This window comes from Mytilus edulis, chromosome 2, assembly GCF_963676685.1.
Source record: "Mytilus edulis chromosome 2, xbMytEdul2.2, whole genome shotgun sequence".
Lineage (NCBI taxonomy): Eukaryota > Metazoa > Mollusca > Bivalvia > Mytilida > Mytilidae > Mytilus > Mytilus edulis.
In genome coordinates this window covers 17,135,433-17,159,341 of record NC_092345.1, presented here as the reverse complement: position 1 = coordinate 17,159,341, position 23,909 = coordinate 17,135,433, and the positions used below count along the sequence as shown (strand labels likewise).

General features: G+C 32.5%; 1 protein-coding gene across 1 annotated transcript; it reads left to right on the top strand.

Moving 5' to 3' along the window:
- The first annotated feature begins 2,982 nt into the window (after positions 1–2,982).
- LOC139511601 (outer dynein arm-docking complex subunit 4-like) lies at positions 2,983–23,695 on the top strand. The gene is made up of 11 exons (XM_071298471.1): positions 2,983–3,824; positions 9,426–9,557; positions 12,421–12,574; positions 12,809–12,867; positions 13,390–13,765; positions 14,525–15,271; positions 16,066–16,273; positions 17,074–17,160; positions 17,906–18,102; positions 18,880–18,948; positions 22,149–23,695. Exons 1-11 carry the CDS (start codon positions 3,402–3,404, stop codon positions 22,550–22,552), a joined length of 2,856 nt encoding a protein of 951 aa, XP_071154572.1. The 5' UTR covers positions 2,983–3,401; the 3' UTR covers positions 22,553–23,695.
- The last annotated feature ends 214 nt before the right edge of the window (positions 23,696–23,909 follow it).

The following is a 23,909-nucleotide window of genomic DNA, read 5'->3' as shown; positions in this document are numbered from 1 at the left end:
TCCTTTTTTTTTTGAATTTTGAATTCTCGATGCTCTTCAACTTTGTAGTTGTTTTGCCTTTCTAACTATTTTGATCTGAGTGTCTCTGATGTAGACGAAACGCGCGTTAAGCGAAATTATAAGCCTGGTACATGTACCTTTGATAACTAATTCAACGGTGAAAATAACTGCCATGCTACCAAACTATATAATAGATTATTTTATAATGAATTAAAGGTGATGTGATGTATACGTCAACGAAGTAGTAATCCAAAAAAAAAAAAAAAAAAATATCACTCAGGGTTTTCCCATCTACAGCATCTACACAGAAGTTTGAATTGCCGAGTCCCGCTCAAAGTCTCGTTATGTGTTCCAGACTAAGGGCCCACCTGAAACTATCGTATGGATATGTACAGTTTTTATCAGTTATATACTAGTACATATGGGACAATATAGTATGGATTAGTTGTCATGTCAGATGACCAAGATATGCAAACACGAATATTAACCATATCAGTAATATTATGTTATTTAATGAATAAGGATAATAAGGATAATATTCAAGATTTTAATAACAAACATGGATGAAGTTCAAGATTACTTCAGAACATGTGGATCAAGTTTTAAGATTACAATAGATATGTTATTAGTGGAAGATTAAAAGAAAGATTGCATTGTTCATCTGACAGGGTACTTATTCGCACTAGTCTTAAAATGTACATCAAGCTTTGTTGTACAGTGAGAACGCGTGTACTAGAGTATCAGTAAATAGATATAGGAAGGAAAGCACAGAAGAAGAAAAATGTGAAAATCATGAATGTTGAAAAATGTATCACAATGATGTCTTGATTTCATTGACAACTAGCGAACACAACAGTATACGAAACAGAATTACTTTTTACAGGAGCACCTTAGATCACCCAAAGTTTTTGGTGGGGTTCGTGTTGCTTAGTCTTTAGTTTTCTATGTTGTGTCTTCTGTACTATTAATTGTCTGTTTGTCTGTTTGTGTGCTTAGAAAGGGGAAAATGATCCTGCTCCATACGTAGCGCCGTCAACGGTTGTTCATGACAAGTACACATTCGGTGATAAGCTGCATTCTGTGATGTCATAATCGAGTTGATTGCATAAAAAAATAATCTAAAAATGAAATATTAAATAAAACTTTGAATGAGTTAGTGAAAGAGCATCAATTACGTATATAGCGAAACATAAAATTAAATGGTTTGATAGCTTCTCTTCACTCTTTGTAAAATCCATATGGTATACCCTCTCTTCATATTCCGAAATTGAAAGAATTTGTCACAACAATCTCAAGTAAACAGATCATGTTGTGAAAATTTTGCAATTTCACAGGCATATCTTGGATAGTTAGACGATTGGATTTTTAAAAGTTCTGTGTTTTAATTTGCCCCTTATGTAAGCCTTGTATGTATAACAGTCTGAGTTCCTAGAGTAAATATTTGGGGTGTTGAGTAAATATTTGGGTGGTTTTTTTACCTTTCTACGATAATGCTACAAATGGTTGTACGTAAATTAAAAATCACCCAACATCTGAACTGTAAACATATACATAAATGTAACTTTAATCTTAGACTATGTTTTCAATAAAGGCAACAGTAGTATACCGCTGTTCAAAACTCATAAATCCATGGACTAAAAAACAAAATCGGGGTAACAAACTAAAACTGAGGGAAACGCATTAAATATAAGAGGAGAACAACGACACAACATTAAAATGTAACGCACACACCCACCCACCCACCCATTGAGATATATTTAAGGTACCGTGAACTCTGGATGCAAAGGTTTGAATTGACCAAACAAAAAATCCGTATGCAAAGATTCGAAATTATGGCTATGGAACTTTAAGGAAATGCTTATATTTTCTTTTAAATTGACAATAAATGAACAACATTATTTTAACCAAAATACGAAATCTTTGGTTGAAATTTTTCATCTATACAGATTTTTTTTCAAATTTCTTTGTTTGTGTCTTAGGATTACAACGGTAATCGTCGATTTTAAGAATTTGAAATCAACTTTCCTTTTTGTTTATGTTTATTTATAAAGACTGGGCATTAGAAATATAGATCGCTATTCCATACGCAAAGCTAGCCTACCATTAACTAGTATTTAGATATTTTGTACTGAATCTGGCACAACAAAGATTATCTTTTAATTGTGTAGGACTGGAAATTCCTGATGCAAAAGCTAGGCTAGATAAGCAGATACATTGAAGTAGTTTGAACCAAAACTATACAGTTTTCTTTGAGTATTTTAAGGGTTTCTGTAATCGTATTTAAGGATGGTTTCCATACGCAAGACGTAGACTTTGTTCATGCACTAAAGCTTAAACAGCTGCGGATCAATGATTTTGAAATTAAGAAAAAAAACACGTGAAAAAAGGGATAGAAAAACAGCGTTTTGAGTGATACTTATAAAACGTCTATGTATTTAATAAATCTTAACTTTTCAATAGACCGAGTATCCGAGTATAAAATTTCAGATCTTTTGACATCCCTACTATTTATCACATTTAAGCTCCATTTACAGGCTGATCCCATGTCCCTCCACCTAAATTCGTCTCTGTTTACAAGCTCTGGGTAATCGATCTTAGATTTCAGTATTATAAAGGTTAACCTTAAACAAAAGCTTTCATTTTTATGTATTTGCTGCTTAAATTATAAGAGGAAAAGAGGTTTCATTTAACCCCATCATTGTATCTGAAAAAAAAATCATTTGATAAAAGTTTTTTATGTCATGTTTTTTAAATATCCGTTTTAAAAGCTTTTTGAAATTGATTATTAATGTAGGTTTAATAATGTTTGTCTCGACATTTAACTTCAACTCGTGACAAATACAAAAGCAATACACTAAAATTTATTTCTCACTTTTGTTTTAGTAATGTTTAAACTATAAATCTATATGATCGCTGGTCTTTTTAATTGGCAGGTTAAACTCGCGGATTTAAAGTTCAGAACATTTTAATCTCTTACTGATCATAATACAACTAATGTTGCGATTGACCAGACACATTTCATTTAAACCACCCGAAGTATCTAAATACTGAAATTTGAGGATTGTTCGCTTTCTTTTGTTTTACGCCAAAAAATATGGAAATAAGACACTTGATACAAAGAAAAGTGCCTTGGCGACATACAGTAATACACCACCATTTTCCTTTTAAAGTTTTTGTGAAATATTAAAACGGAATATTTTTATTTTTATTTAAAAGGAACATTTTCACAGAAATCTAACGGAGACTGTTGTGTTAAAATGTTACAAAATGACGATTAGACAGTGTAATATTACAAATTTTGTGTTTTTATCAAGGATACATCGTTAAAGTTGTGAATTATTGTTATTAAGTGATAAGTATAGTGTTTTTTCCACTTTTTTCCTATTTTGATTCAATAAACAATGACGGGAAAGATTCTGGGTCCCCGTTCGTCGACTCCAAAAGGACCAACGTCCAGACTTCTACCACAAGTGCCAAAGTTTTCAGTAAAAGAGCCTCCACTTTCAAAACAATCTCGGATTCTGCCACCAGTTCCGCCTCCAAGAGAAGGATCGAATGTTCCAAACAAAATCCGATCGCTTCCTCGTGTTCCACGACCAATACAGGCTCCATTAACTGGACAACAGGATACAAACAACTTCGAGAAAAATCCAGCCATTCCGATTGTCCCTAAGCATCCAAGACAGCTTCCGAAGATACCTGTAGTAAAATCTAACCAAAAACCAGATGACAGAAGAGCTCATATGTTTGGAGTATATAAACGTGATGCAGACGAATATTTACGGAAGAAGGAGTATGACAAGGCTTTAGATGCTTACACATCGGTCAGTATCAGCTACTAATCTATCAGCATATGAATATTTAAATTATTGAATTTTTTCATCATTAAATTTAGGTCATTTTTTTTTTTTTTTTTTATAAATCTTGTATAATAATGCTATACAAGTAAACAAAATAACAAAGTCCAACTAATACTTTTATTTAAATATGAAAATCTGGGTGTACTAGTTCTGAAAACAGTAGATATAATTTAATATGGAATTCTGCAGTATAACTAGATCTGCTTTTTGTAAATAAATATATAAAGATAGATATAAAGTAATCTATGAATATAAATTTCAACAATTTAATTTTAAAAACGGAAGCTAAAATAAAAGCAATATTTTTTACCCAGTCAAGGTTTCAAATGTATGGATAGATTATATATATATATATATATATACTTATATAAAAACAAAAGTGGAAGTACTATGTTCTAATAGATAAGAATGCAAAAGTGGAAGTTTTAACCTGACTGACCCTGTATTTGCTCTCTATAGAGGATAGGTAATAGCTAGTCAACAATGTTATAAATTAAAGTTGGTCAGTTTACATTTCCGTATTTACCACAAAAAACCATAAAAGTAGATATAATATACAGTAAAACCATAAAATTAGATATAATATACAATGTACAGTAAAACCATAAAATCGAATTCAAACTAAGTGATATCTTTCTTCAAAGTTAGATTGCAGATAACAAACTTTTATTACAAGTTGAGATAAAATTACGTCATACTGGCGTTTATGTTTGGTCAATTTGTTGTTCAATCATGTATTGGAATCGATTCTTGTATCTTTATTGACGACATTAACTTGACAAACAAACTGGCTAAGAGTGTTTATCACCTCTTATATAACTCAAAAGTCTTGATTTCTTATTACAAACGAGGGTATGTGAAAATAAACAAATAATTATCATGTATAATGTTAATTAAATGGTATCTGGGTAGAAAATGAAAGCGAAAGGAAATACAGTCCAGTTGCAAAGTAAAATTAGGAAGAGAATGGCGGTGAAGTTAAGTTTAAAACTAACATAAAAAGAGTAATCAGCAACTGTAACAGTATGATATCAAAATAAGACTGTTTAAACAGTAAAGAAACTGCTTTGGACTTAGGCAACACTCAACCAATTACGATAGTTTTCACTAAAAATTAAAGCATATTAATAGATAGTTGTACAAATGTATGACTAAATGGCTGGTCCTGTTTTTCTGTAACTGTTTATGTCATTTTTACATTAAATCCAATAGAAGTTTTGCATATACTGATTGATATTTTACATGATATTTATATACTGACTTTAAACTAGCTGTCAATATCTTTGAGTACATTCAGTTCTGTAATTTGTGTCTTTAGTATTTTTGTAAATATTTTTAGGAACTTTGTGTCGACCTGATGAGTAAGGCTTTTTTCAACTAATTTTTATTACCCGTTCGGATTTTTCTTTTTAGTTCAATTAGGTATATTTTAATGTTTTTCGTTTATTTTATCATGATGCTTATCTTGGCAGCTGGCTAACTTTCAAATTGAATTGGCGTTTTGTGCAATCGAGCGAGTGACAAGCAAAAAATAAATATATCTATAACAGCATGCATATATTTGTATTTGATTTACAACATAGGCGGTTGATGATCCCCCTTTTTAGTTTTATCTACAGTAAATTTTATTAATTTCTTTAGTATTTAACTTATTTTCCTACTTTTTTACGTACTCTTGCAATAATCTCCACAATAAGACAAAAGTACTCCTCTTATGTAAAATAAAAAAGGATGGGTGTCCATTCCCCAAGCGCCTCAGTGCTATTTACTAACGTATTGAGTCGTCTATGTTCGCCGATAAAACAAAGTAGATGAAAACGCCGACGCTTGTTCTTTAAACGAGATTTATTAAATCGCAAATCGACAAAATTTTAATGTAAATACAATTGATTCTATTGACATTCCGAATGCAAATATTCTGATACGTTTTTAAACCTCTATTTCTATAAAACTAATAGGAATTCCTACTTGATGAAGTGCCTATACTTATTATTATATTGTTTGTCCAAACAATCATAGTTCTTGTTCATCGATTTAATTTTATCACTTGTTTAAATAATTATTGTAAAGAATAATTAAAAGTTGTGAAAAATAATTAACAGTTTGTAGATTACGTGTATATTGTTTATCAACGCATTACTATGTTGCGTAAACCATCGTATTTTCTGTAAGTAATTCAAAGACATTATATTCCTTGGTTAAACATAACTTTGTAAGATATATATTGAAAGAAAATATTTACAAAATACGTTAATTTTAGACAATTCAAAATTGAATTTGGTAATTTTAGTCCACTTTATTATGTGTACGTATGGCTGATGTTGCTCACTTCATTCGTTAATATTACCGCCCCCGTCTCGTAAAAGCATGTTCGCTTCAAATGCGGAGTTCTTGTGTTGAATTTCGACCAGATCAAACTAACGCCATTAAAATTGTATTTGACGTATCTCCGTTTAGCAAGCGGCGTTCATGAGTAAGAGTAGAAAAGGGGCGAAAGATACCAGAGTGACATCAATCTCATAGATAGAAAATTAACTGTCAATGCCATGGCTAAAAAAGAAAAAAAAGACAAACAATAGTACACAAGAGACTCTGACAAGAGACAACATAGAAAACTTAATACTATATATATATATAAGCAACAGGAACCCCCACCTAAAAACTAGGGGTGATCTCAGGTGTTCCCGAAGGGTAAGCAGATCCTGCTCCAAATAAAGATCAACGAAATATTGACGTCTAGGAGTCAGAATAAAGGTTCCGGTAGGATAACATGTCTACATGCCGACTACAACCATGTGACTATCATGTTAAAAAAATCCAGCTCAACATGTCGGTCTTTTACAAACTACGGTTCATATTTAACATAAACATATTTTCATCCTTATGTTCATTTAATTTGCCGCTTGACGTCAAACCGCCATCCATCATGTAAGGTCAACACACTAAAAACTCAAATATTCGTAGTTTTAGGATTAATAGTGAAATTGTATCGAGTTCAATTTCGATTCATAACTTGAAAAGTGTATTTGTACTCATTTATCTAGCTATTTATTAGAATATCCATTTGTTTGTTTAATTTACTGGACACGAATATTTTAAATCTATATATTAAATCATTGATAACACGAATGTTTGACATACTTCTAGTTCATGTACAAATGGATTATTCACAATTTTTATAAATATCTCTTAGTCTATATTGCCAAAATCGTTCATTCAAATCTGTTAATGAATTAGAGATTTTTACCACGCCCTTGATATTTAAAGTAAAATACCAAAAATACCGAAAGTTGTTTATCAAAGCTTTATCTGTTCAGCAGAAAACACTAATTTAGCATTTTTGAGTAATACCCGTTACCAATTAAATTGGGTCGCTTGGACATTTAGAAATGAATATATGTGTTTATTGACCTTTATTCAAGTACTGATCGAAAATTATTATTATTTTTAATCTCGATCTTTTTTGTATCCCATACATTTACAGTAAGATTTTAAAGTTTCACTATATATGTTTATTTATTTTAAAGCTTCTATCGTTTCTTTAGTCTGTGGTGCAATCTCTAAAACTGTATGCAAGACTGAGATATGACGACCTTGTATATATTAATTATTTAAGCAAATGTGTCAAAGATAAAATGGATAAAAGAGAAAAATGATCAAAACTTTAAAGTGAATAGGACAATCCAATAAGAATAAGTCCCCAGACAACCGCGCAATTGTTCTAATTTACGTATATTCCTAAGAACAGTTAGTTAAGATCGAAAACGGAGATTTTATAGAAGTCCATTTATAATTTAAAAAAAAAAAACGGTTGCTGAGTTAATTTTCGTCGAGACATGATTGTTTGCAAATTTTGAAGTGCAATATGATGAGCAACAGGTGCAATGTTCAGATTGTCTTCATGACCGACTTTGTGGAAAATACGCCCCCCCCCCCTCTCCTTTCTCTTGAAAATCGATCGCGTTTGTCGATGGTTTGCCACAATGGGATTTCCTATATAGCCAAAGACAATAAGATGGGCTGCTGTTATTAGTTTTTTCGGGATTATCACTACGCCAGTTTAAGCTTACTTTCATCTTTAAAGAAACTAAGGGTGAAAGTTTAGGGGTCGAAAATAATAGTTAAGAGTTAGTATTTGAGTTGAGCGTCAAGCTGAAAAGCAAATTTCTCCTTCATGATGTATCAATATTTCAAGATGGACGGTATGAAGTATACAGATGATAGGTTCAATTATATGACGATCTTATTCCACACGTACACTATAAGAATTTCATTAACGGTACAACGACTTATAATAAAGAGGTCAAAATATTTAAATAAAACGACCCGTTCCAAATTTTGTCGTTTCGCCAAGGTACGCAATACATTCACGAAAACAACCCAAATCAGATAAAAATGACAGCTTTGCAAATTTGACATAGCTTTAATCGTTTTTCAATAGATGTGCATACAAGCGAAAATATCATAAGAATTCGTCAATAAAAAAAACTTCACCGCTTTATTAAAACAATAAGAATGAAATCTAGCACTATACATTGTAGACAATCATAATGTATCAATTGGGTTGTGAATATCAAAGCAAATTCGTAAAATGAAATGTAACAGGAAATGGTAAAATCAATTACACAACTTATTAGAAGCAATACCTATCTCAATATAACAAATTGCGGATATCTAATGAGAAACTAAATGACCATTTTAGGGACTCATTAAACATTTAACCAAATTGAAATGAAATGAAACAACGCAGAACTTCTCGCTACACATGTAATATATTTCGCAATACCAACACTGTCTTTAAATGAGACGCGTACACACTGAACTACTGTTTTTCTACAAAATATGATACACAAACAAATAACAAATTACCCATTAGATACTCTTATAAGTTCAGTGCAGAGGAACAAGAAATATACATATATATGTATACTTACCATTGAAGGCTACATAAAACCAATAAGAACTCATATACAGTGTAAACTTTTAAATTATAGCACATTCGAAAATGGTACTAAGAATAGCAGCACTTTGTACAACCGTTTACAGCTTCAAAGAATAGATTTCTATATCTGATCTTTAAAAATATTATAAAATAGCTTTACTAGTATGAAGTTTTTTTCTAGCAATATACAAAGAAACATAAAACAAAAACACTGTAATACATTGTTTTCTTCTCACCTAAATATCACTTACAAATGATATATAAACTCCTTATTCTTATAATGACTTGAAATATGTTTATGTGAAAATAAGACGACGGCCAATGAGAAAACTCTCCACCCCCCCCCCCCACCCCCCCCCCCCCCCCCCCCCCCCCGTGTCTCCACCAGAGACCAAATGACATAAAGTCAACACATATAGGTCACAGCATTAAAGATTCGCGATGCAACTATTTTGAGGAAACAGTGACTGATTAACCTCAAATATATAATCATGGTAACTCGTCCATGTTGTCATTGACCCTTTATTTGAGATACGAAAAGAGTTACATTTACAGATTAAATAGACTCCATATATGTGTATGTAAAAAAGCGAGGATCATTCAATAATTTATATTTATTTCAGGCTTTAAAATTAGTTCCCGATGAAATGTCAACACTGGTAGCAAAGTCCAGATGTCACCAACTGATGGGAAAACGAAAGAAAGCGATGCAGGATGTAGAAACAGCACTTAGTTTAGGACCCCTGTTCCACGAGGTATGTACATGTTGCTTAAAATAATCATGTTTTGTTGTTATTCTTGAAATTTCTTATTGTGATATCCCTTTTTGTATGATCTAAGTATTGTGCTGAAATTTTGGGTTTCCAGACTGAAAAGTGATAGTGTCTAGACTGAACAACAAATGTGACAATGTCTAACAAATTGGATAATGTTAAGATTGAATAACAAAAGTGACAGTGTTTAAACTGACATAACAAAAGTGACAATGCATATACTGAATAACAAAAGTGACAATGCATATATTGAATAACAAAAGTGACAATGCATATACTGAATAACAAAAGTGACAATGCATATATTGAATAACAAAAGTGACAATGCATATACTGAATAACAAAAAGTGATATTGTCTAGACCTAAACACAAAAGTGACAGTGTCTTAACTGAATAATAAAACTGACAAAGTGACAGTGTCTTAACTGAGTAATAAAACTGACAAAGTGACAGTGTCTTAACTGAATAACAAAACTGAAAAAGTGACAGTGTCTTAACTGAATAACAAAACTGAAAAAGTGACAGTGTCTTAACTGAATAATAAAACTGACAAAGTGACAGTGTCTTAACTGAATAACAAAACTGAAAAAGTGACAGTGTCTTAACTGAATAATAAAACTGAAAAAGTGACAGTGTCTTAACGGAATAACAAAACTGACAAAGTGACAGTGTCTTAACGGAATAATAAAACTGACAAAGTGACAGTGTCTTAACGGAATAACAAAACTGACAAAGTGACAGTGTCTTAACTGAATAATAAAACTGACAAAGTGACAGTGTCTTAACTGAATAACAAAACTGACAAAGTGACAGTGTCTTAACTGAATAACAAAACTGACAAAGTGACAGTGTCTTAACTGAATAACAAAACTGACAAAGTGACAGTGTCTTAACTGAATAACAAAACTGAAAAAGTGACAGTTTTTTGTCAGTTGTTTGTCTTAAAACTTGATTTCTTGGTTATTACATTTTATCTAAACTAAAAATCTAGCATATATAAACTGAATTATGACACTAAGTTTGAAATCTTGATCCTGTAATACTAATTATAGTTTGGTTTGGACTGTAGTGCAAACTGACAAATACCAAACTTATTATTACAGTTGGTACCTTGCAAAGTTTTAGTTTTCTGGTTTTGTTGTTTATATAATTTTTGACTGAGCTAATCTTTGTTCTTGTAAGTTATATCCTGTTATGTCGTATCGATTTTTGACATTTTTCCCTAGCAACAGACATTATGCCACAGTCCTTTTTAGTCTCAAACTATGCATCAATTTATTTTTATTTATGAATAATAGATGAATAAACGTACTTCTGAAATTTTTTTAGTTGCATATATTTATTCATCATATATATATAAGCTGCAGTTTCGACTTGATGCAAACATCGCATCATTGTTTCTTATATTTGATATATGTAAGCTGTATTTCTGGCTATTATACAAAATTTTGTGTTTTACTGCCAATAGGACTAAAGTCATTAGTCATGCGACAAACAGTAACGTCTTTTGTTGATTTTAAAAGGTTAAACTGTAACAGTTAAATGATTGGATTATTTTGTTGTATATTTCATTGTTATGTTATTTGATTGTTTGTTTAATCAAACAAAAGTGTTATATATATGCTAATCCTAAAGAGATTAAAAAAAATATTGCATATTGCTTTGCGGAACTACTCTGTAACAATTAAGCAAGTTCAGTACCCTCATGTCTTTTTGTGTGTGTCCAAAAATATAATAAACATTGGCATGTTGTATGTTTTTGATTATAAGAGCATGAAAGTTATATATTTTGGATTATAACGGCTTTGGATTACATATGTATTATTTAATATAAGCCATGTTTCGTTGTGAAAATAAATCAACATAGTTGCTTAATAACAAACCCTTTGGTGGAAATATGCAAAACAAATGCATACTTTGGGTAATCAGTGCATATAGTATTGTAGTCATAATCCATAATCTCATAACAACCAACATCATACTATGATTCCACTAACTCATATCTAAAAATAGAAACGGAAAAAGATAACGTCACATTTTAAACTAAATATAAAAAAGCCATAAAAGGTCACTCTTATAAAAGAAACGAGTTTTTTTTTGTGCGACACCAATACTCATAGTATATGCATTAAAGGACATGCGCACAGCTTCGCTCGGGTAAAACTGCATGTGTGATAAATGTTGGCCCTATAATTCGAAAAAAAAGTACATGTATTACAAAATTATCAAATAATATTCCAAAAGTGTTAATTTGTCAGTTAAGAAATTGATATTTTGGATTAAATCATAAAAAAAGTGATAGTAAGATCACAGAAAATAGCACAAAGTACAACAGACAATACAAGGAACCATCACCTGACTGTCACTCTCCTAAAAACCGTGACATCAACAAAGACAAAACAACGACGAAAACACATGCTTCAGATAGTCTGACTTGGTATAGACTCAAATATATTAAACCACTCTTACGTACTCACTACACACACCTCCTCTTTTCCCCTTCCATACCGCAGAAAACACATGTACAAAAAGGAAACCCAAACAATGCAACTACGAACAGGATGATCACCAATGTTGACAAGAAAAAATCATGCTGAGGTCATTTCAGCTGTTTTCGAGAAAAAATAGTACCCAGGGTCTGCCTTTCAATGTTCACACACGATGTGAATAGATTTATCAAATGCTACTCAAAATAGTGCATTATATCAGTTTATTAAACAATTTTCATTAATATATAAAAACTTTGGAATATCTTGAATCGTGCAACAGGAGAAAAGATAAAATTATGGATAGGGGAACTCTATTTATTAGAAATATCTAGAAACCAAATAATTTTAATTACAGGCACTATTCCAGAAAGCTGAATTACTTTTTATTGACGGAGAGTATGATACGGCTTTGGTCTATTATAATAAAGGAAATAAACAAAGACCAGATATCCAAGCATTCCAAGATGGTATCTTTAAAAGTCAAGATGCATTAAACAAGCATGGTTCAGGTACGTTTATTTGATCATATTCATGTTGACCATCATAAACTGCTATATGTTAAATTTTCATAACTAAAGATATGAAACTCCATGGGATTATTCACAATACTTTAAAAAACGTAAATTCAGAAGGGCAAATAAACACATTGTTATATAATTTTGTTCATGTAAATAATGAAACTTTCCCTTAAAGGCGTATTTTAGTGTAGTTGTTTATATCATGATTTGTATCTTCATTTAAAGCAAAAACAAAGAAGAAATCGAATGTGCCAACAGAAAGTCATGGAAATCCAACAAAAAGGGTAAATATTTTAGTATTTAATAACATCAACCGTAAACAAAATTTCAACAAGAAAATACTATGGTTGTCCATTTAAATTAATCAATACAAAACTTTAATCTATCCTGAAGACGTTCGTCCTGAATATGCATGAACCATTTACCACTGGACGTTAAGCAACCAAAAATCAATTAATCCTAAAAACTTTTCATTATTATTGCAAATATGGTACATTCAACCAATAAGTTAGGCATTTGAATCTTTCATCTGTTGTGGAACATTTTCGAGAGGCTCCTTAAATATCTTTTTTATACGATAAAGTCCTTATTGCCAATGATATACGTTTCCCATGCAGTATGTTTTATTCAATTGTTAATACACCTAAGCTTTAAATATCTAATAACATAAATTCTTGAAGATCTCTCATCATCTATACGGAGAACGCTAAACTTACTCATTTTGAAACTCTTTTTTTTTTTTATATTAAACATGCATTGTTTAAACAAAATTGATAATTTGATGGCAGTAGTTTTTTTTCTAATAGAAAAGAGACGTCCAAGCTCAATTGAAAAAGAAGCTGAATACATCGAAAGAGAGCACAGTTCCATCCAGGAATATGGGAACACCAACGACCCGTAACGTCAGGAACAATACTTATACAAGTAATACTCCGGAGAGCAAAACTTCAACGCCTAGAAATGTTCCAACTCCAAGCTTTCGACATCGTCAGGCTCAGGCTAATCCATTGCTAAGAATGGAACATCTTAAAGGATCTATGGAATCGCTGTCCAAACCTTCTGTAGCTTCCGGTTCCGAAAAGGAAATGAATGAAGGGGAGATTACAGAAAGAAGAATGAAACAATTGTTGGGTAGAATGTATAATGACAAACAGTATTTAGAAAGACTTGTTGAACAGGCTGGTAAGTAATAAGGAAAACACGAAGTATTGTTCATAATATATTTATATTTAAGAATTGAATGTTTCTTTTGTTATTTTAATGGTATGTAAAAGCATTGACCAAAGCTCAGATTGTATAAAGCGCGGTATTCATTCTAAAAATGTACGCACGACCAACGCTTTTACAAAAAGTTTACAACACTCATTGTATAAGGAAATGTGTTATTGGCATCAGCAAAAGGATATGATCACTTATGTGGTCAAGCTAGCTGTCAAACCAGGTTTAACCCACCATTTTCTTTGGGAAATGTCTGTACCCAGGCAGAAATATGGCAGTCGTCTTTCACTTGTTCAATTTCATGCATCGACGCAGTTCAACAACCGGTATTCAATTTGGTTTTGTTCTCTCTGTCTTCTATTTGTGTGAATTTTTATAACTACATTGTATCTCCAAATTATTAAGTGAATGAAAAATAAACAATCCGTTACTACGATTTAAAAAAAAAATAAACATCATAAAGTCAGATGAAAGACGGAACATACCAGAGTGATATTTAAACTCGAAACCGATGACATACTGACAACGACATATTGCATTATTAGTTTATGACGTCAACATGAGAAGACGATTTAATTCTACTCTTAGCAATTTTCTTATTCCGGGAAGTATCGTGAAACATGCGATCTGGTAGTTGACTATTTTACATACATATATGATACATGTAATGATAGAAAAAATAAACCATATGCTTTTCTTTCACAATCTCCTTAATGTTTGTAGGCGAACTCCCTTCTGGATCAATAAGTTTGTCAAACATGGCAGAAAATGGTTTGAATTTCCTCTATGACCGTGTTCTTTATTGGGTACGCCAAGGCCGTATATTACCACCAGAAGCCCCAATTTTACCACCACCACCTCAACCAAAACCTTCCAAACTGCTGGATAAAAGGACTTCACCACGATCAGATACAAGCAGTGGTTCTAGACCTAGTGTTGATGCAAAATCATCAAAGTCGGACACAAGAAAGTCAGAAGTAGGTGTTAAACAGCCTGCTTCGTGGTTCAGATACTTGGAACAAAAGAAAGTTGCTAAAGTTTCAAACAGAAAGACAAATAACCAGGGTAGGTTTCTAACTGTGTTAGAAGGACAGAAAATGGAGTTAATAGAAAACAATGAGAACAAAAAATCTCTCAGTCCATTAAGACCTACTCCACCAAAAACTGAAAAGCCGACCTTGAAACGAGGAAGAAAACGTAAAGGTGCACGGTCAAGTGATAAAGAGAATTCCGATACGGATTCAGGATTAAATATAAGTTTTACAACATACAGAGGAAACAGTGACTATGGTGAGAATCACATGTCTTTTGAAGACATTGAACCAATCAAAGAGGAATCGCCATCTCCAAGGAAAATGTCATCCAAAAGGCTCGTGAAATACATGAAAAAGGACAAGAAAGAAAAGCAGGCACAACGTCGACAACAGATGATACATTTCGTCAATAAGGAAATTGAAGACATTGAAATTGGTAAGTTAAAAAAATATAAATGCCATGATTTGTTTTAAGGGTGGCAATAATGATTATTTTCAATAAAAAATGGAGTTAAAAAAAGTAAAAGTCATAAAGGTACCCTACGTATACATTGTTACAGTGCCAAACTGTGGCGCGCGTTTTGTCTGAATAACATTCATCAGTGGCAATCAAACAAATCAAATATGAAGCTGGAAAACACCAAAATATCGAAAAATTGCGCCATACATGTCATAAGGTATTAATGCTTGGGGTAGTAATCCTTTGTGTTTCGAATCGAGTGATTCCTAACATTTATGAACAGAACATCAAAATAGTAAGAGAAAGACTGTTAAACGTAGGATGAATATGGAGAAAATCGATGTGTAATTACATATTTGAAAATTGCATCATCTTTACTATTCTATACTACTAAAGGAAGAGACCTATTTCATTGAGCCGCAACTCCTCTGAAACCATACAAAGTCGGAAATAATTGTGATATGACGTATAAATGCAGTGTTTTGGACGTCCTAAATTTGTCTTTGAGACAATTTTTCCCCCCCAGAAAACACTATTTTTTTAGAAAATACCTCAATTCTGAGACCGTTCACAGTATCGGTTCATGTCTTATACACTGAGTTCGCGAAATTAAAAAAAAAACTCTCTTTCAACACTTGCCCAATTGTACAACGATTTCGAGGCCACCTTCTAGTCAAATTCTTACGTTTAAGCAGTAAGTAATTTTTAAAATGTGTATTATAAATCAAATATTATTTAAAACTGAAAAATGCCATAAATGTCTTTTATAGCATATGTAGATGCCAGATACATAGACTGTTCGCAGAGAGCTGAAGCATGTTTACAGACTATAACAACCTTTGATGGTGAACCACTTCCGAATGTTATGTCAATGATTGGTAAACTCCATAGCTTCATCGGAAATTCAGCAATCGAAAACAAAGAATTTGAAATGGCCTTACGTCATCACGAACGTGATCTACAAATTGGTGAAGAAAGGTATATATTTCATGCAGATTTAGTCTCACCTGATATCTGATAACATAGTTTTGGATGTACATTTTGAAATTTGATCCATCTTTACATAATTGATTTTACATTTCCTACCTGATAGATATGGACGAAATATAATAAAACCATATATATCGAAACAGAGCTACAAACGTATTACACAAAAAAGACATTAAAAAAGGAACAGTTTTAACTCCGTGACGGACAATACTCTTCCATCAAAACTAGTAGTAATTACCAAACCCATTTCATCAAAAACTACGAGATTGATTCAAAATTTCAAACTGAAGCCAATATCATCAAGGTCAAGCGTGCATGCATGGGAGTCCAAATCAACTTTTAAAAGCATTACCAATTAAGCAAAATATATGTGTGTTCAATAATATCTTTGAAAATTGGAACCTCAAACAAAAAGTAAAATAGCAGTTTAACAAAAACCGTAGAGACAACTTAAACGAAAGGAGCAAAACCTAGATTGTACAAAAATAACGCCTTTAATATTCATCTCAGAAGTAAGATTTTGAATCCCTGTACTATTATCTTCGAACATATATGAACAATTTCATCCTATACACTTGTTCATGCCCCAAATCATCAAAAGTTTGACAAAATGAAAATTTGTTCTATGTAAATATCAGTCAAATACTGCAGTACTGAGAACTGTGTGAGTAATACTCGAATAGACCAATATTAAAGCAATGCCAATAAAACCAATCACATCATATGTACTCATTCAGAATAATGAGTTTGTAATACCCTTGAAATAATAACATGTTTTTTTGTTCCAGTGACGACACAGAAATGATCTCAAGAGCCCTTGGAAATCTAGGAAGAGTTTATGTTTCTCAAGGAAAACATCAAAATGCTTTAGAACTGTAAGCTTAAGCGCTGATTATCCATTGTTAATTTAAGTATTTAAAAGATAATTTCAGATAAAATGTCATTTAAGATCATATAAGGATATGGGGTATCCATTCATGACAAAAAAAAAATAGTACAAGCACAGTAAAAAACACGGAAAAGCAAAGAAACAGCGCTTGTATTGCTGTTCTTAATCGCAAAGTCACAGTAAGGACTTCAACATCGAGAAAAAAGACGCTCAACTCACAGCAAGTTGAAGACGGACCCTTGTAACGGTTTGATATGATTGAATTGCAAAATAATTCGGATAGACTATGATCGATGTAACACAGCCAAATATAAAATAGAAAAACTGCATACATTTGATGAAAACCTATAAGTAAGGTTTCAAACCGATGTGCATTATTTTTACCTTTACTTTCTGGACCGATTTATATATTTTTCTGTGTTGTGCGTTCTATTTAAGCTTGTGCATCATCCCTTTCGTTTAAATTTTGTTCTTTTTCAATTTTGTCAATCGTTGATAGGTGACATAAAAAAGTATTCAACGGTACATGCATAGTATACATATGTCTATAATATGATCAGGAACATATACACTGTTCCCAGATATAATACATTAGAAATATATTATTACTATTTTTTAAGATTCGTTTTACTTAACTAAATAGATAGTACCTTAGTGACTGTGTTTTAAAAATAAACAAAACATGTATATCTATAGTACATATTCTATTTTGAAAATCAATACATTTTTAGATTTTCCCGAAAAGTTCCATATTGTGCTACACGATTGGAAACAGCCTGGTTATATCATGAGATTGGCAACTGTTTCTTGATCCTTCAACAGTTTGAATTTGCACGTGAGGCAGCACGACGATCATTAGAGGCAGCCGAGGAAGCTGTAGAATGGAGCTACCAGTTACAATCTAGTGTTCTGTTGGGAGTTGCAGAAGGTAAGACAAATTATGGAAGTAAAATAAAATATAATACTTCCATAGACAAAACTATCAGTTCCGGAGTTCAAGGGGTGTTCTTATGATTGATTGTTTATTACAACACTTTATTTCGTGGCAATCATTTTTAATTGGTGCAGGAAGTCTGGTACCTATGTAGAACCATCGAACTTCAGTAGGAAACTTAAAATCCAGTCAATTACGATTGGAGTCGAGCGTTCCTGTCACGTGCGGGTGTGGAATATACAACCTCAGTGTTGACAGGCTAGTGATACAGAAGTTCAACTTCTTAGACCACTCGGCAACCAACACCCTCAGGTGTTCTTACGAGTTGTATAGAATGTCATAAGAAAGAGTGAATATGCCATATTGAATGGTGTTGGCAATGACAGATGAAATCTAGTATTTTGAATTTAGATATAGACGTTATTGTATTGCATTATGTTTTCTGTGAACTATTAATTCTGACGTGTATAAAAAAAATGTTGGTGTGCAGTTGTGTGTTACACACGTAGTGTTATTTTGTCAATCGTTTTCATAATGTCTTTTGAGTTTTACTGATTTTATAAATCATGTTGAAATTATCAAAGATTTCAAAATTCTTACGGTAAACCGAAAACTATAGAGAAAACATCCGATTTAGTTTGAAGGATTATTATAAAGTAAAACTAATCAATCTCTGAGTATTGTGACCTGCTTGTCGCAACCAGTCATCGGTATATTTCTTCAAAAAGTTTAAATTTTATCATCTGAAATAATGTAGTTATCTATTTTCAGTGAAACTGCGGGAATATCATTCTGCCTTCAATACTTTTGAGAGAGCACTGGACCAAGCTCGCATGCAAGGTAAGATGACCAAATCAAGATAGTTTGTAATTGCTCACATTGCTGCTTTACTCTTTTTTTATTAAGGTCTTTCCTTTTTCTATAAGGAAAGACCTTACTGTATTTCTTCTGTTTATTATTATTCTTTTTCCGCCAAACTTTGACGAAGTTAGCAGCCTAAACCGTAAGACGTGTCGCTTTCATGTTCTCACTGTATCGGTGTCATGAATACCTATCCGGAACTCACCCTGTTAGTCGAAATATTTTGTCGGTTCGGAGTAATCCCTCCGAAACCAAAAAACCTTGTTATCGTTCCAACACCGTAACCGTAATAGATAGAAAAAAAACGAAGGGTGAAATTTGTTCAGGACCAGACCCCGGTTCTTCGTTACATTTGATTCGAAAAGATTCAACGACTCATTGGTAGGGTTATGCCCCTTTGAAAATTAACCGGTGTCGGTGGACCACCAAAACTCAGAAACCGTAAATCGTAGAGACCTAGGATCTTCACCATTCATCAACAATTCATGAGACTTTCAAAAATACCTCAAGGTCAAATGTGTATGTTGACCTTGACCTTTGACCTAACACCTTGTTATGGGATAATCTCAGAAACCATTATACTTACAGAAGTTTTGAATAGTGGAAAATGTTTGGGTTATTTAGGCGCAACTTTGTTACATTTTGACCAAAGAGGTTTGACCTTTCTGTAAGGGGCATAACCCCTGATTTAGGTTTCTGAAAAGACAAAATCAGCTTTTACTATATAACCAAAGGTCCTAGACCCATGGGGTCTTCAGCAATGACATTGGGGACTAATGACCTTGACAAAGGTCAAAAGGTCAAAGGTCAAGGTCATGTCCTATATAGCGAATTATGTGTTTTTGACCTAATTTAAAGGATTTTCAGTGTGTTTTAAACATTTTCAGTGTGTTTTAAAGCTTTTTAAGGTTGACCTTGAACTTTGACCTTACCACTTTTTAGTCGATATCTCAAAAACGATTGTACTTACAGAAATAGTAAACAGTGAAAAATGTTTAGGTGACTGAGGCACATCTTTTTTACATTTTGACCGAAAGGATTTGACATATTCTTAAGGGGCATAACCCCCGTTAACGGTTTCTGAAAAGGTAAAATTAGCCTAAACTCTTGAACGAAAAGTCCTAGACCCATGGGGTCTTTTACAATGACATTGGGGACTAATGACCTTGACAAAGGTCACAAGGTCAAAGGTCAAGGTCATGTCCTATATAGCGAATTATGTATTTTTGACCTAATTTAAAGGATTTTCAGTGTATTTTAAAGCTTTTCAGTACATTCTACGTCTATTGGAATATGTATTTTACATTACAAAAGGAAAGACCTCTCAATTGTTCAAGAACAATTGACATTTTATTATTATTATTCTTTTTCCGCCAAACTTTGACAAATTTAGCCGCGTTAACCGTAAGACGTGTCGCTTTCATGTTCACACTTTGTACCGGTGTCATGAATACCTATCTGGAACTCACCCTGTTAGTCGAAATATTTTGTCGGTTCGGAGTAATCCCTCCGAAACCCAAAAACCTTGTTATCGTTCCAACACCGTAACCGTAATAGGTAGAAAAAAAACAAAGGGTGAAATTTGTTCAGGACCAGACCCCGGTTCTTCGTTACATTTGGATCGAAAAGATTCAACGACTCATTGGTAGGGTTATGCCCCTCTGAAAATTAACCGGTGTCGGTTGGCCACCAAAACTCAGAAACCGTAAGTCGTAGACACCTAGGATCTTCACCATTCATCATCAATTCATGTATCTTTGAAAAATACCTCAAGGTCAAATTTGTATGTTGACCTTGACCTTTGACCTAACACCTTGTTATGGGATAATCTCAGAAACCATTATACTTACAGAAGTTTTAAATAGTGGAAAATGTTTGGGTCATTATGGCGCAACTTTGTTACATTTTGACCGAAGAGATTTGACCTTTCTGTAAGGGGCATAACCCCTGATTTAGGTTTCTGAAAAGACAAAATCAGCTTTTACTATATAACCAAAGGTCCTAGACCCGTGGGGTCTTCACCAATGACATTGGGGACTAATGACCTTGACAAAGGTCACAAGGTCAAAGGTCAAGGTCATGTCCCAGATAGCGAATTATGTGTTTTTGACCTTATTTTAAACATTTTGAGTGTGTTTTAAGTGTTTTTAAGGTTGACCTTGACCTTTGACCTTTCAACTTTTTAGTCGATATCTCAAAAACGGTTAATCTTACAGAAATAGTAAACAGTGAAAAATGTTAAGGTGACTGAGGCACAACTTTTTTACATTTTGACCGAAAGGATTTGACATATTCTTAAGGGGCATAACCGCCGTTAACGGTTTCTGAAAAGGTAAAATTAGCTTTAACTCTTGAACGAAAAGTCCTAGACCCATGGGGTCTTTTACAATGACATTGTGGACCAATGACCTTCACAAAGGTCACAAGGTCAAAAGTCAAGGTCATGTCCAAATTATCGAATTTATTGTTTTTGTCATTTTTTAGCGGTTTGATATGTGTTTGAGAGCTTTTCAATGCATTCTACGCCTATTGCAACATGTACTTTACATTTCGAAAAGGAAAGACCTCTCAATTGTTCAAGAACAATTGACATTTTAATTTTTATTGTTTCTCTTTTTTTCGTCGACTAATTAAACGTATGCTTGAGAACAAAAAAGCCGTAATAAATTTGTTAAATGTCCACTAAGTGGACACGTTTTTTGTTCGGCTTATATAATGTAAATAGGCTTAACATGTTATATAAGAAGTAAGGTACGTATTCGAGTGCTTATTTAATATATCAATTATAGCTAATTTTACATAGATACGTTGGTTAATTTATATAGTATTTTTAAATCCGTAATCATAAATAGTTAAGCAAAGACCAAATTGAAGTCCCGGGTCCTCAATCATGTGACGATATGGGTCTCGTATTTAATTTTAGTTTTAGTTTGGGACTAGCTCATGAACAAACAGTTTTGGGTTGGGACTAGCTCATGAACAAAACCACGTCTTACGTTAACGACATTTTGATAACAGTGAGAGAATAAACAAAGAGGCATTTCCGCACATCACTTTTACAATTTCGTAAGAACATATAAAACTAAATGACGCATATACAAATTTATAAAACATATATATCTAAATATATAACTATTTTAAAAATTAACTGTAAAAAAAATTTCAACTATTATTTTCAGGAGACACAAAGGCAGAAGGTGCCATCAGGGAAGCATTGCAGGATGTAAACCTCCGAATTGTAGAAGAAATGAAGCGAAATCAACAAGAATTTATGTCCAGAAACAGGGCCGATTATGCAAAGTCACGTGCTGAAATGTCAGATTATTCCAGTATTTATATACCGGAAGACGATGGTGACGTATCACTTACAGAGACAGGATATGATACTGACAATTTACATTTGGACTTAGACCAAATGCGCAGTGAGATGGAGACCTCTATGTTTGGGTCTGTTGCAAATCTCAGATCAGAAAGAACTTCTCGTAACGAAATGGGCTCCATGTTGAATTTGAATACAATTGGGAGGTCATCTATTGTACCAAGTGCATATAATATTCTGCGCAGCAATACCGCAATGGGATGATTCTAAACGGCCATACGTTTTGTCTTCACGCAACATTATACATTTATTATACATTATACACTGTTTTATATAAACTGTGTAATACATCTGTTTGATCTGCTCATCGTTTCACTGTTACATTGTTAAATTGTGCCAATATTTTAACTGTTCGATATTTCAAAACTCATTTTAGTTTCGGAGTTTTGAAGAATATCATACAAACAGAATCTTGTGACCAACATATTAATTTCTGAATTTATTTCTACTTTGAATATGCTAAATTTTCGGTATCGAAGTAGATGTACAATGCTCAGAATATTTGTGATGAATAGTATTTCCTTTTATCGAGTGTCATTGAATTTCGGTTCGAATTTCGTTTATCAATGACATTGGTCCATTATGATTGATTTTTTTTATATTTGCACCTATCAATTACGCAGCAATATTTGTTTCATTTATTAAGTTATATTCTTTTAATTTTTAATTGTGTCATGCCTGTTATATATGTTTTATAAAGGTTTAAACATATTGTATTCTTACGTATAATGCACTTTCTAAGGACTAATTTGTGTGATGTTGAAATCAACTTCGCACACGTAGACTTACTAGAGATAATCACCATTGTGTTTTAACATTACTTAAAATCAAAGAAAGGAAAGTATATTCGTCATGGTTACCTTGCATGTACTGCATGATCTCAGTTTTGACCAATAGTTTCGATCCTGTATTACTTTTCGTTTCGTTAAAAAAAAGTTTTAATTGTCCACCTCTTGCATTGTCTAGCCGCAATATAGCCTTTTTGTGCTGATGCTGCGTAAAGTAATTATCAACCGATCTATCATTTTCTACTTTTATTACATATTTTGTTTTAAAAACACAATCGGCAGTATTACTGGCGTTCTTTACTTTAGTTAAATTCTTTTATTCTCAATATAGATATCAATTTTGCTAAAAATGATTTTTAAACTATATAAATAACATGTGTAGACTATGCTATAGTTTCAAACATGATTTTTTTATGAGTTCAATAGGCAAACTCAAACTACAAGGATAATTACAAACTTGTGTAATACACTGAGACTATTGGTTGCACATGACAGGAAGTTGATATATTGTATCATCATATTTTTAATTTGTTTCAATAAAATATATGTTATTACTGAAGCAAGTTTTCTTTTATAACAATAGACCGCATTTTAAATGATTATGATGTGATACTTTTTGTTCTTGTAATATTTAAGTGCTAATATTCCTGAGATCGAACGGCTCCAGGTTTTTATAGTACTAGTGTTGTTATTGCTCAGTCTTAAGTGATTCTTCAGTATTCTATATTGTGTTTTGTATTCTGTTGTTTGTCTTTTGGTCGAGTTTCCTTTGT